At 46.4% G+C, this 12,280-nt stretch overlaps 1 protein-coding gene and 1 non-coding gene across 3 annotated transcripts; both read left to right on the forward strand.

Annotated features, from left to right (window-relative positions):
- The first annotated feature begins 558 nt into the window (after positions 1-558).
- Positions 559-11,465, forward strand: LOC126581206 (thyrotropin receptor). Of its 2 annotated transcripts, none has more exons than XM_050244708.1 (10): positions 559-640; positions 4,425-5,484; positions 6,390-6,464; positions 7,008-7,073; positions 7,166-7,234; positions 7,358-7,432; positions 7,515-7,632; positions 9,265-9,824; positions 9,897-10,817; positions 10,956-11,465. In XM_050244708.1, the coding sequence occupies exons 2-10, from the start codon at positions 4,814-4,816 to the stop codon at positions 11,344-11,346; spliced, it is 2,946 nt and encodes a 981-aa protein (XP_050100665.1). In that variant the 5' UTR covers positions 559-640; positions 4,425-4,813; the 3' UTR covers positions 11,347-11,465. The 2 variants fall into 2 exon arrangements, with proteins under 2 accessions (XP_050100665.1, XP_050100664.1); XM_050244707.1 differs by having other exon boundaries at positions 585-862.
- On the forward strand, positions 8,676-8,747 carry Trnaa-cgc (transfer RNA alanine (anticodon CGC)). The gene has a single exon. It is a non-coding gene; the product is annotated as a tRNA-Ala (tRNA).
- Positions 11,466-12,280: the final 815 nt, after the last annotated feature.

Here is a 12,280-nt window from a genome sequence, read left to right on the forward strand (position 1 = left end):
CGTCTAGTGCTGTAAACTGACTGGTAGCTAGTACAAGCTGCTCAAAGACCGAGCTGCTGTTTACCGGAAAATATTCTTCGCGGTCAATAAGACACTTTCTTATCACACTGCGCCTGCATGTGTTTAGCGATTGCGACAAGCGACACTAAAAACACTTCCCGCGAAATCAATAATCGGATTGCATGTTCTGACCGGTAGTGCGTTGTTAAGCAATAAGCTGACTTGTGAAACATCGCTTTTCGCTTTCATGGCACGGAATGGCAAACTTTTAAGAATTTCTTTTCGCAAAAATATCATTTCACAAATGCCATTTTCCTCCCGTGGGAGGTGGCTAAAAAGCGGGAAAACAATGTTTCACCATGGTGCCACCCTCTCGGCGGTGCTGACGAGAGCAACATCAACATCCGGTGGTGCCAATGAACCTACTAGCCGAGCGAGCCGGATGAATGTTACGAGCGCATGGAATGAACGCACAGGCTCATGGCATCATGGTGATCTCTCGAATGTTGGAGGTAAGATGGTCGCTGGCCGTCAGCATCGTCCGCAGTCGGTGGCAGATACGGCGACCCGCTCGGACGCACTTTTCCGGGATCGCTCTACGGTCGTGACGGTGGTGGTGGTGGTGCTGGTGGTGGTACTGGTGTGTAACGCCGCCGTGGCATGTGATAACACGGAGCTGGCTGCAAGCTAAAACTGTTGTCGTTTGCCTTCGACGGGCGCGCGTTCCGCAGCTGTTCCGGTGGACAGACCGTGCGGGTATTCGGTTTCACATTGGTGTTAATTGCCTTTATCAAGCTGAGCCCACACCGAGCTCAGCCTAGCTGGGCCACCCGTTCAATTGGAGGTGGTTTTAATTAGTGAAGTGAGTTAATGGTCCGTGCTGCAAAATTAGAGTCGGACGGACAAGAGGACAGCCGGTAGTTTGAAATTCTTCTTCAAGGCTCAGCCTACTTAATCGCTCTTCGTAGGTGCAGCGCAGCGCGTTCAAGGCGCTGGCGCCGAAATCATCGAAGAGGGCGATGCTGCAGAGGATGCATTTGCTCGCAGCCTCCCTACGGCCTAGCGCCCTTATCGTGGTGACCATCATGGCCCCAGAGATGTGACCAGCATGTGTGGATGTGTGGTGACAACGAGTTAACCGGTACCATCGCACCCATCTTTCTGCTGCTGCTTGTGCTCTTGTGCCCGTGTGTATATGTGTGTGTTAATTCAGAAGGAAAAATTACCACCGCGGTGTTAATTTCCCATGTCAATGAATTGATTTTCTCGTGTATGTTTAATACTGGCGAACTGGTGAAGTCTGTTAGTCTATCATTGTCCCGCGATTCCGCAATGGCCATCGCGCCAAGCGCCCGTGCGCCTGTGCGCCCCATCGACGATCGCCAGTGAATAGAGCTCCATTTTGGTCGAACGGGGGTTGCCTTGTGCCGGTCCAGTGGAATCGGCGAGCGAGTTGTGTCCGACAACGACGACGACGACGGTTGGTCTTCCCCCAACCGACGGAGGGAGAGGGGGCCTTTTTGGGAAGGAGGAGGTGGTAAGGATCAAGCGGGTAGGTGGACGCATTATGTCCTCCGGGCGTGGAACGAAGGTAAACAAATCTCAGACGTTGGTTGAATGTTTGTTTGCGTGGATCGTGCGATCATGATCTAATTTTATGGCAGCGATTCGACACTTGAGGAGTGCGCGTTAAACGTGCGAATGCCTTTGGCTTTTTTGCGCCTTTCATGTGCGGGCGCTGGAGTGGCGCTGGTGAACTGGAAAAGTTTCCATCTTGGCTGCAGCTGTTCTCGGATGGGTGGGAAAGTGAAGATAAGTACTGCAGTAATGCTGCTGCAAGGAACGTTCCGTTATGCAACAAGTGTCCTCTATCACAGTTCATCGTAAGAGAGGCCAAAAGCTCCGCAATTAGTAGTAAGTCGAGTACTTAGTCTACTACTTTCGTTCCATGCGGTGCAATGAAGAACACATTGCGAACAGCAGTGCGGGACGCATTTTAAACACCAAAAGCAAGTACGCTGTTAAGAGTGAAGTGGGACACTCAGTAAACTTTAAAGTGTTCCAGAATGTTTACTTGTTAAGAAAACAAGTTTTAGTTCTTTGGAAAAGCAGGTTCATCGTAACCATGCAACTAACGGTTTGAATATCCTTCCTCTTCCTTATGATATTTATGATCCACACGATTATGCCATTGAGATATAAGTTTACAAATGAATGCGGAGGATTATCTTTACTGATAGCCTAGTTGACACCCCATCACTCCTCGTATATTGTACTGCATTTGACGTATGTAGTCGTATGGAGAAAACAAATAATACCCTTGGATAACCGTAAACACCCTTTCCAGTTGAGTGGATGCGCTGTGTATCGTAAATAACATAGGTCGCATATGTTACAGATCATAAAAGATGAAACGACACCCAGCTTCCATCACAACTATGGCTGTTTGAGCCACAATCAACAACTTTCGTTCCTTGCGTCCAAGCTGACTAATGAACCACTTTACATGTGACACACACAAGCGGTGTTCCTGGTATTCATATTTTGCATTTTGCTCTCGCCTAGCTTTCTAGAAAACTTTTTTTCCAACGTTTGCGAAATTCGTGAAACTCACACATCATTGTGCACACGGCATTATCGATAGAACGTTAATTCGTAGGAGAAATTCAGCGAATCTATCACATTAAATAATCGATGTAATTTCGATACTATGTGAGGTTTCAGCTCATTAACTCAAATTCAGCTCAAATTACGTGAACGTGGGGCACAATTTTTACGTACGTAACAGAGATCAAACCACCTCGAAAAACAGTACAACAACTGACTTAATTAAATGTATTTTTTATGGCTTTTCTTCACGGACCTCTGGAAAAACGAAGTGAAAATATTTGCTGTTGACTCAGCGGGATGGGAATGTTTCTACCCAGTCCCTTTTTTCGGTAATGTTATTTTTTATCGTTTGCTTGGCAAACTGAATGCTAAAGCCAAAGCGAACGAAGGAACGTAGAACGTTAACCGAGCAACAAAGAAGAATACCTTTTGCAGATAGTGAATGGACGGCTCCACTCCATTTGCCTTTTCATTCCTGATCAAATATCTTCAAGACTGCTGAATATGAGAGCATACCGTGCGGTGTACCTGTGGTTGAAAATAAGTTCTCAATTACCTTTTGGGAAAGCATAAAATTAGGCTGTCCCTTTCAACTTAGATAGCAGCAACGAGACCTTTATCGTCGGGATTGATGTGGTTTCCGTTTCACAGCTTGTCCATGCCCCCTTTGGAACAATTTGAATACCTTTGTTTGTTTATAAAGATGACCAGATGTTTGATGCTCTTTAAAAGTAAGTGACACTAGAATTCACGTGCGATTCATTACCTTCGTTTCACCTGCATAAGTCGAAGCGATCGGGATACAAACGCCTACAGCTAAAGTTTGCAGTCTGTGCGATTATCGTGAGCCGCCCATTATCAAAGAAGATGCTGCCAGACGCTGTAAAACGATAACTCGGGTTCGATGCGAAGGCTCGATACACGCCGTGCTCGAAGATAACGAATTGTTTTATGTTTTTTCCTAGGGTTATTGAGTATTTATTGACGCAAGACATACTTATCGTGCCATGGGGTGGCTGGCTCCACCATCACTTTGGACGCCGACATTAGTAGGTCAATCGAATTTACGATTCACCACGCATTGCACGTGTCACGTTTATCTTCGCACGAACCGTTCGTTCTGCTTTAGCGACGATGTCGCACCCCCTTTGCCACAGTTTGTCTTGGAATAGCAGAAGATACCCACGAAATAAGCTTTTTGTGTGTTGGGCCATATGTTACAGTTAGTGGGAGTTAGAGGGAAGAAATCCTTTCTGCTGGGTCGACATGACAGACCATTAGTTTGGCTAACACCTGTGCATAAACTAAGCCGCTGCGTAGGTATGCGAAGGATCTAGTATTAAGCTTCCTTTCGGGGCGTCTTTTTTGTAAAACAAAACAACCTTCTTAGCAGCAGGATAAAGCAATAAATGTGTAGCAGAAGGAATAAGCAGTTTTCTATTAAGGCATTGGATACAGGAGATTCTTTTAGAATCGCTAGACAATTCCCGGAAAACATTAGGTTGTCAACACTGTTGAATCGTTAATTCTCGAATAAGTAGGTGAAAAGAGGTCGTATTGTATTACGCTATTTATGAGAAACTTTCCCGTATTGTGCTTCATTACTTTTCAGTCAGTTAATTAAATTGTTGGTCTGCGACAACAAAAGCTTTAATAGAATCACAGAGAAAATATTTTCTATTTCGTTGACAGTTCCTTAAAACTTATTGTTTATCAAATTAACGAGATTCAATAAACATCTTTGTAACTCTCGAAATAACGATGTTTCGTTGATTATAATACAAAACCCTAACAGTTCGCTTTATCGTTCAAAGCTGGAGCAGATTTATGCCAAGGTGGTAAATGAGTGTCTCGCGATCGTGCTGGCGTGATTCTGGTGATTGAGGTTGAGGTACGCGAAAGATTGGGACGGACCGGCGAACGGCGTGAAACAAAATTATGACAATCAAGCTGGAGGTCGCCAGGACTGCTGACAAAAAGTATGCGCACCCTTTCCGGCCGTCTAGCCTCCCATTGACGGTGTTTGAGAACGAAATCACGTGAGGGCTACGTGTCGGCGAAACTCGATCTGGACTGTCAAAAGAAATCCTGATTGACGACACGGCGCCTAAGAGATAAACGGGGAAAGATAACAACCCGGTTCGCCCGGTCAGTGCTGGCATCCCAGTCGATGTGAATCCGTTCGCAAAGCTCTTAACAAATAATGACAGTAAGCTCGGGACGAAACGCAAGGAGACAATTTGGTTTAGTGTTGAGTGTGTGTGCGGTGTTGCTGGTGGTGATGGTGGTGGTGGTGAATGGTCGCGCAGCAACGGAGCAAGGTGCAACAGGCGTTACTACGATGAACGCCGAATATCGTCAGTCGCCGGTGCCAGTGTACGATGCTGGTGCTGGAGCTGGAGCTGGGGCCACCAATCAATCTTGGCAGCTGGATGGGAATGCGACCATTACCCATGGGGGTGCTCCGCTGGCGGAGTTACTACCCGAAGGCTCGGAAGCGGCCACCGGTGTGTCCGTGACAGCGCTAAAGCGTGGCCAGTGCCGTTGTTGGAACTCCACGGAGGAAGCGTTAGGTGAGGTGCAGTGCCGGTGTCTTGGCCATTCGATCGTGCGCGTACCCCAGAAGCTGACCAGCATGCAACGGTTGATACTGGAGAAGGTGGGCATCAAACGGTTGCGAACCAACGCGCTGACAGTGTACGCGGACACGCTGCAGGATCTGCTGCTCATCTACTTGAAGGAGTTCCACCGCATCGAACCGGCGGCCTTCGCCAAGTTGCGCCACCTACGGACACTCTACATCGCGCACGCACCGAAGCTAGAATTCCTTCCGGCGGACGTGTTTGAGGGCATCTCCACCAAGTTGAAGACATTGTAAGTATTGTTCGGGGGGGTTTCGTGAGAACGGTATTCGTGCTGCCATGGTGGAAACTCGGAAGATAAAATGTTTTACTGTCCTGCAAAACGTTCTTTCGACGCGATATTATTGTCCGTAAGAATGGGTCGCGAGTTTAACTGATGGGCACATCAGTGAACTTCGCGGTCGTTGCATTCCACGTGGATCCAAATGAAAACATTAATAACATTCCGTGAGTAAAGATGGAAACGTGTAGAATGGACTGCCCAGTATGCAGTAATTAGTTATCGAGCAAATAACTGCAGTAAATTCTTGGAAGAGGACAAAAGGAATGTATTATTGGGAATGAATTCGGCCCCATCTCACCGGTAAAACATTTCTATTGGATTGCTGTTTTGTTCTGCAAGAATATAGCAATCCTACTACCGTCCAAAAATAACAGGAAACTGCTCTCAATTGAAACACGAAAATATTTCACCTCACAGATATTCTGTACTTCAAATATCGTGCATCATGCAACGAAGCATAAAGAAAGCCGAGCATGGAGCGCTTCCTAAATCACTGGAAACACACGTGGCCTGACATTTCCATGGAACAAACCGACATGCTTAATATCACGCCAGGAAAGCAAATTTTCCGCCGAATTCCAATATTGGAATAATTTCAATTTCAGCACAGCGACGAGCACGGCCCACTGTGATGCGACTGTTGAACTATCCGTCACTACCGATAGACATCGTGGCATCACACCAAGGCTGGATTTATTACCACCTGGCTTCGTATCGCGGACATTGAACTCATTAAACTACAGGTCTTAATAAACTTCATCACATGTGTCCCATTTCGTTCGTTTTCTCGTTTTTCCCCGGTACAACGACGGTCGGACGGTCGGTCGGACAACCTATGCAACGATCTGGAATAGGCGGATTATACACAGCGGACTGCTTGCGGTGCCGGATTTGCGGGTGCTGTCCAACCACATAATTATGCACATGGTGTGAGTAATGCAATGTCCCGTACGGAGAAGTGGAAACATTGAAACAACTTTCATGATGGCACATCTTGATCGGACTCACTGCATGCATGTGTGTTGCGTACTATCTGTGTGTGGTTGTGTTTAGGGATGTAATGTTACTAAGGGTGCAGCATAGCGCCGAGAAGCAGCTTCAATGCCTAATTGAGTTCACTTCGCCGGGGTTCGTCCGAGGAGCGGTGGGTTTTCTGTTACTAATTTAGGGCCAGCAACCTATCTCTGTCCGTCTAATCTTTCACTATCATCCTGCTCAGCTTTCACATTATCATCAACGCCATAGGTGTCTAACTGTTCACTGCGGTGTTGCCAACGCTTCGCTTCATCCCATCCCATCTCATCCGCATTCACTTTGGCGTTCTGAGTATGGCGTTCAGCTTAAAGCTCAGTCGGAGTGCCGCCAGCGGTAGATTGTAAATACTTTAACGCTGTGTTTTCACAAAAAATGATTTATGGTTTTTCTCTTTTATCGTAATTTCCGGCCAACTGTTGCTTGCTGCCTTCGTAAAGTGACTTCGATGGTAATCAAATCCGCGAGATCTACGAGAAATCCATACAGCTGAAGACTGACGAGTTGTAAGTCGTGTCGAGTCGTGAGCATTTCTGTCTACGTCTTCCGGTTTTTCTCAAACAAACTCACTTTGTTCTCTTTCATGCTCGGTTTGCAGGACTCTCGATAACAATGCCCTGACACAGATTCATGGCTCAGCGTTTCATGGATCAGAGATTGCAAAGCTGTAAGCCACTCACCCCCCTCCCCCGCATCCTAGAGCGTAGAGCTTCAAAGGCTCCACGCATTATTCTTAACACATTCTTAATCTTCTCTTTTCTTCCCTCCACCTCGCACGTTGCCGACGAAGGAGCTTAAAGCAAAACTTCCGACTAAAAGACGTACATAAACTGGCCTTCGTGGGAATTGGCAACATTAGAGAGCTGTGAGTGTGCTAGCGATAGCAGAAACCCGTCGCGTCGTGGTCGGCAGTGGAATGTGCTAATCGACAAACTTTGCAATCGTAGGGATCTTTCTGGAACTGCCATCGAGGAGCTTCCCACCGAGGGGCTGGCGGAGCTCGAGGTGCTTCGCATACAAAACACACACTCCCTCAAAACCATTCCTTCAGTGTATAATTTCAGGGTAAATGATACTTTTATCTTAAGCTGACACCCTTGATGGATTTCGTATTGTCTGAACTGTGAGCTATATTTAAATTTCCCGAATCCATTTCATCCTATTATTTATCTTTCTGCGCATTCTTTGTGCATTCACCGACGCAAAAAAAACCCAGTCGATTAAGCCAAGCACAGTTTGATTAAACATTGTGAAGATTTAATCATGGATCATAACCAATCAATTTTTGCGTCAGTATTTTTAGCCGTGAAGGGAGAAATTTTCAGATGGCGGAAGAGGGTCAAAGTTGATTAAACTATTTGATCAATCAATTGTGCTGATGAACTTGTTTATGTTCAAATGTTTATTTGGATTTTTTCATTTCTTCTTCACTCAAGCCTTTTTTTAACATATATAAGGACGGACGAGCCTTATGTTTAACACTCAAGCCTTATTACTGATCAATTTGTGTTGTGGAGAAGAATAACAAATTTTAAAGCTATTAACACTATAACTACCAGACGGGCATTTTGAACCGTCGAGCGCTTCAATTGCACATTCCTGCTAAAATAATGATTATTTTCCAGAAATGATTTTATGGCTTTATGGCTTCTTATAGAGAATACTTCTTATAAGCCTAGTAGAGCATACTTTTTATGTACCGGTGCTTTTGTAAATTCTGGTAGAAATAGGTATAGCATAAATGCTGGTATATCTAGTGTTAACAAACTATTTATAATAAGAAAAAAATGAGAATTTGGTTTGGTGGATGGTTTTGGATCTTTATAAGGAAGCGTGTTCGAAATATCGAATGCCGAAAAGATTATATTGAAATGGTTCAAACAGATAACCAACGGTTCAAATGCTCACCTTTGTGTTAGAGCTGTATTTAATGATTGAAAACATATTTTCTACGCATCGTATACACTTTCTTAGTAGTTCTTAAAAATAATTTAACAGCATTGCAATAATTGGAATAATATTGCGGTTTTTGATTCAAAACTAAATGATCATCAGAATGATAAAGCTTAGTGCGTGCTGTGATGTATCTGAGCTGATTTCGACAGATCGGGGATGTAGCTCAGTGGTAGAGCGCTCGCTTCGCATGTGAGAAGTCCCGGGTTCAATCCCCGGCATCTCCAAACGGGTTCCATGATGTTGCGACTTTCGCGTCGTTCGCATTCCTTTTATTGCCAAGCCTCTCCAGGTGCAGGCGATCACTTTCGGCGCAATGGAGTTAAATTAAATGCTTAAAGATGATGCTGTACAAGTACTTAGACTTGGATGAATAATAATTTGATTGATTTTTGTGGTTCTGGCGCCCACAAGTAAATTTTCTCTCGATAATGTAAAGAATTGAACAAGCAAGCTGTTCGCACTAAGACGTTCTCAGATGTACTTAGTACTGTCGTAAATTAAAAATGTACTTTATACTGTTTTGTGCATCATTTCGTTTATTTTGCTCTTCATAAACATCTGTATTTGCTCAACCTGCCTTAACGAATCTGTTGAAAAATACTTAAGTTCCTTTTTTTATAACGAATAAATAGAAGATGGAACAGAAAACATATAAAAAGCTAGTCTCTTCCTTCGTGGATAGTTTTCTGATGATTTTCCATTCCAGTAGTAATTCAATATCATTCCCTCATTTTTCTCCAGAACCTGCGCACCGCATTCCTCACCCACTCGTTCCACTGCTGCGCGTTCAAATTCCCCGCCCGTCACGATCCGGACGCGCACGAACAAAATCTGAAAAAGTTCTACGAAGTACAGGAAGAGTGCATCGCCCAAGGATACGCGACGCCACACATCAAGCATGAGCCGCTGGCAACGGGCACCAGCACCACGGAAGTACCGCCACCGGAGATCACCGGCTCGTTGGATCAGGGCTCGGTGGGACTACGGACTCGTAAGCGTCGCATGGTGGAATTTCGTAACTGGTTCCGGTTGACGGCCAACGATGATGACGATCGTCACGCTGGCCATCCGACCGAAACCCTACGCAAGGGCATCGATTTGTCCGAGAAGCATATGGGTGAGATCGTGGACGATAATCTGCAGCCCATCACGGGCCTACCGGTGCCCGGTGATGGCGATGGTACGGTGCTGGATGGCCGCGGTGATGAGCTGTACTCGGACAATCCACAGCCGGGCGTGTTCCACGATCAGGTGGCCGAGATATCGTCGATGGAGGCACTTTGCGGTAATCTGACTCCGATGTACGTGTGCAACGGTGCAAGGCCCGGGCCCAATGGAATCTTCTGTAACGGGGGTTTTCATTTCATTCGCAGGACTTTCGATGTCAAGTGTTACCCGATGCCGGATGCACTGAATCCGTGCGAGGACGTGATGGGATCGCACTGGTTGCGTGGTTCAGTCTGGGTGGTGGTGCTGCTGGCCGTGTTCGGTAATGTGGCCGTCGTCGTGGTGCTGTTCTCGAACCGGAGTGAACTGACGGTGCCCAAGTTCCTGATCTGCAATCTGGCATTTGCTGATCTCTGCATGGGTCTCTATCTACTGCTGATCGCTTCGATCGATGCGCATTCGATGGGCGAGTATTTCAACTACGCGTTCGATTGGCAGTACGGAGTGGGGTGTAAGGTGGCCGGTTTCCTGACCGTCTTTGCCAGCCATCTGTCGGTGTTTACGTTGACGGTCGTGACACTCGAACGGTGGTTTGCGATTACGCATGCGATCTATCTGAACCGACGGATTAAGCTATCGGCCGCTACGTACATTATGCTGACCGGTTGGCTGTATGCGATCACGATGGCCGCAATGCCACTGTTCGGAATCAGCAACTATTCGTCCACTTCGATTTGTCTACCGATGGAAACGCGCGATAGCTGGGATATCGCCTATCTGCTGACGGTGCTGGTTGTGAATGGGTTTGGTTTCGTGGTGATTGTCATCTGTTACGCCCAGATCTATCTGTCACTGGGGAAGGAAACGCGCAACGCAGCCCGTACGGCACACAGTGGAGAGATGACGGTGGCGAAGAAGATGGCGCTGTTGGTGTTTACTAACTTTGCTTGCTGGGCACCGATCGCGTTCTTTGGGTTGACGGCCATCGCCGGTTATCCGCTGATCGGTGTTAGCAAGTCAAAGATCTTGCTTGTCTTTTTCTATCCACTCAACTCGTGCGCCAATCCGTATCTGTACGCGATCCTCACGATGCAGTACCGGAAGGATCTGTTCTCGCTGCTGGCCAGGTACGTACGTCGATGGCAAGAGGCTGGCCAACATTTCAAAGTGCTTCACGCTCTCTATCCGATCTATTTGCATTTGTCTTTACGATTTTTGGTTTTCCTCTTTTCTGCACACACACGCGCACACACATGCACACGCAGCTATGGGCTCTGTACGCAGCGGGCCGCACAGTACAAAATGACCTATTCGATGCCAACGAACACATTGCAGGTTGCGCCGGCTCGTGGATCCGTGAACTACAACAGTAGCGCCCAAGGGACGATCACTTCGACGGCCGGGCTGGGCGGAATGGCCGGATTGAGCAACAACAACAACAACAACATTGACACGACAACGATAACCGTCATCACCGGAAGTGGTAGTGTGGTTGGGGCTAGCAATGGGACCAGTCCGGTCAATGGCCGGCTACAGCACCGTGGCAGTGGTAACAGTGTTACGTTCTCGATTAGCAACGGTAACACCAACACAACGACCAGCACTGTCCAAACCGTGCAGCTACCGGGTGAACAGGAACAGGAAACCTTTCTCTAGGCAGCATCGGAACTTTGGGACTGGACTGGCCGGTTGACCGAAACGGAATGGATATTGAACCTCACTCTGCAGTGCACACCAGGTGTGCTGGTGCACTGCGGGTACGGCAGCATGCAACATAAAGGGATTGGAAACAAACGTAAAATATATAAACCACACCACACACATTCACATGCCAGAGGCCGAGTGGCCGAGTAATGGTGCCAAAGGATCGTCGGTACATTATCTGTGTTTTTTTTTAGATGTTATTGATATGCACACATGTAATGCGGCATTGCAAAAAGGCTGAGTGTAAGCGACAAAGACATGCTCATTTTAGGAAAGGAGAAGAGGAAAGGCCAGGAATTCCAAGCACAAGGATTAAGGACGAACAGTGAGGAACGAGTCAGGATTTAAAGGAAATAAAGGAACTGCTATCTGTATTAAGTCGGGATGTTCTTTTCTTTTTTTCATCGTGTAACATCGAAGTTTCTTAGTTTCCTCGTATATACCCACTGATAGACTTGCTATGAAAAATTGAATGGAGAAACATTTTCCAAAATTTCAATATTCGTCTCATAAAGGACTTGGAACTCCTTCAGTTATTTAGATTTAAATTACGATTACAAATCCCTAAAGGTTCCGGTTACCTGGCGCCTCCATCATCGCCAACGGAGCTACAAAGTTTCATATTCCCGGCGTGGCAACCAGTTTTGCAATTGTCTTCACCCGTCTGGCCACGAACACTGGCACCGATTGGTGGGAAAAAGCAAATTTAATAAAGCCATGCACCTCAAAATTATGCGGGGAAATGGCTCGCGAACTGGTTGATACTTTAAACTGCGGCCCTCTGACTGGCTGATACTTTCTTGTGCAGACCGCATGTTAATATGAGGTTGAGACCCATGGTCTATTGGCAGCATGAACACCAAAGATGAAGATTTTTTTATAATCA

This window comes from Anopheles aquasalis, chromosome 2, assembly GCF_943734665.1.
Source record: "Anopheles aquasalis chromosome 2, idAnoAquaMG_Q_19, whole genome shotgun sequence".
Lineage (NCBI taxonomy): Eukaryota > Metazoa > Arthropoda > Insecta > Diptera > Culicidae > Anopheles > Anopheles aquasalis.

Bases quoted from the DNA above. Each gene is read 5' to 3' on its own strand.
- LOC126581206 (XM_050244708.1), top strand. From the start codon at position 4,814: ATGACAGTAAGCTCGGGACGAAACGCAAGGAGACAATTTGGTTTAGTG. The intron at 7,074-7,165 runs GTAAGTCGTGTC...CTCGGTTTGCAG, and splicing joins CAGCTGAAGACTGACGAGTT to GACTCTCGATAACAATGCCC. The intron at 9,825-9,896 runs GTACGTGTGCAA...TTTCATTCGCAG, and splicing joins TGCGGTAATCTGACTCCGAT to GACTTTCGATGTCAAGTGTT.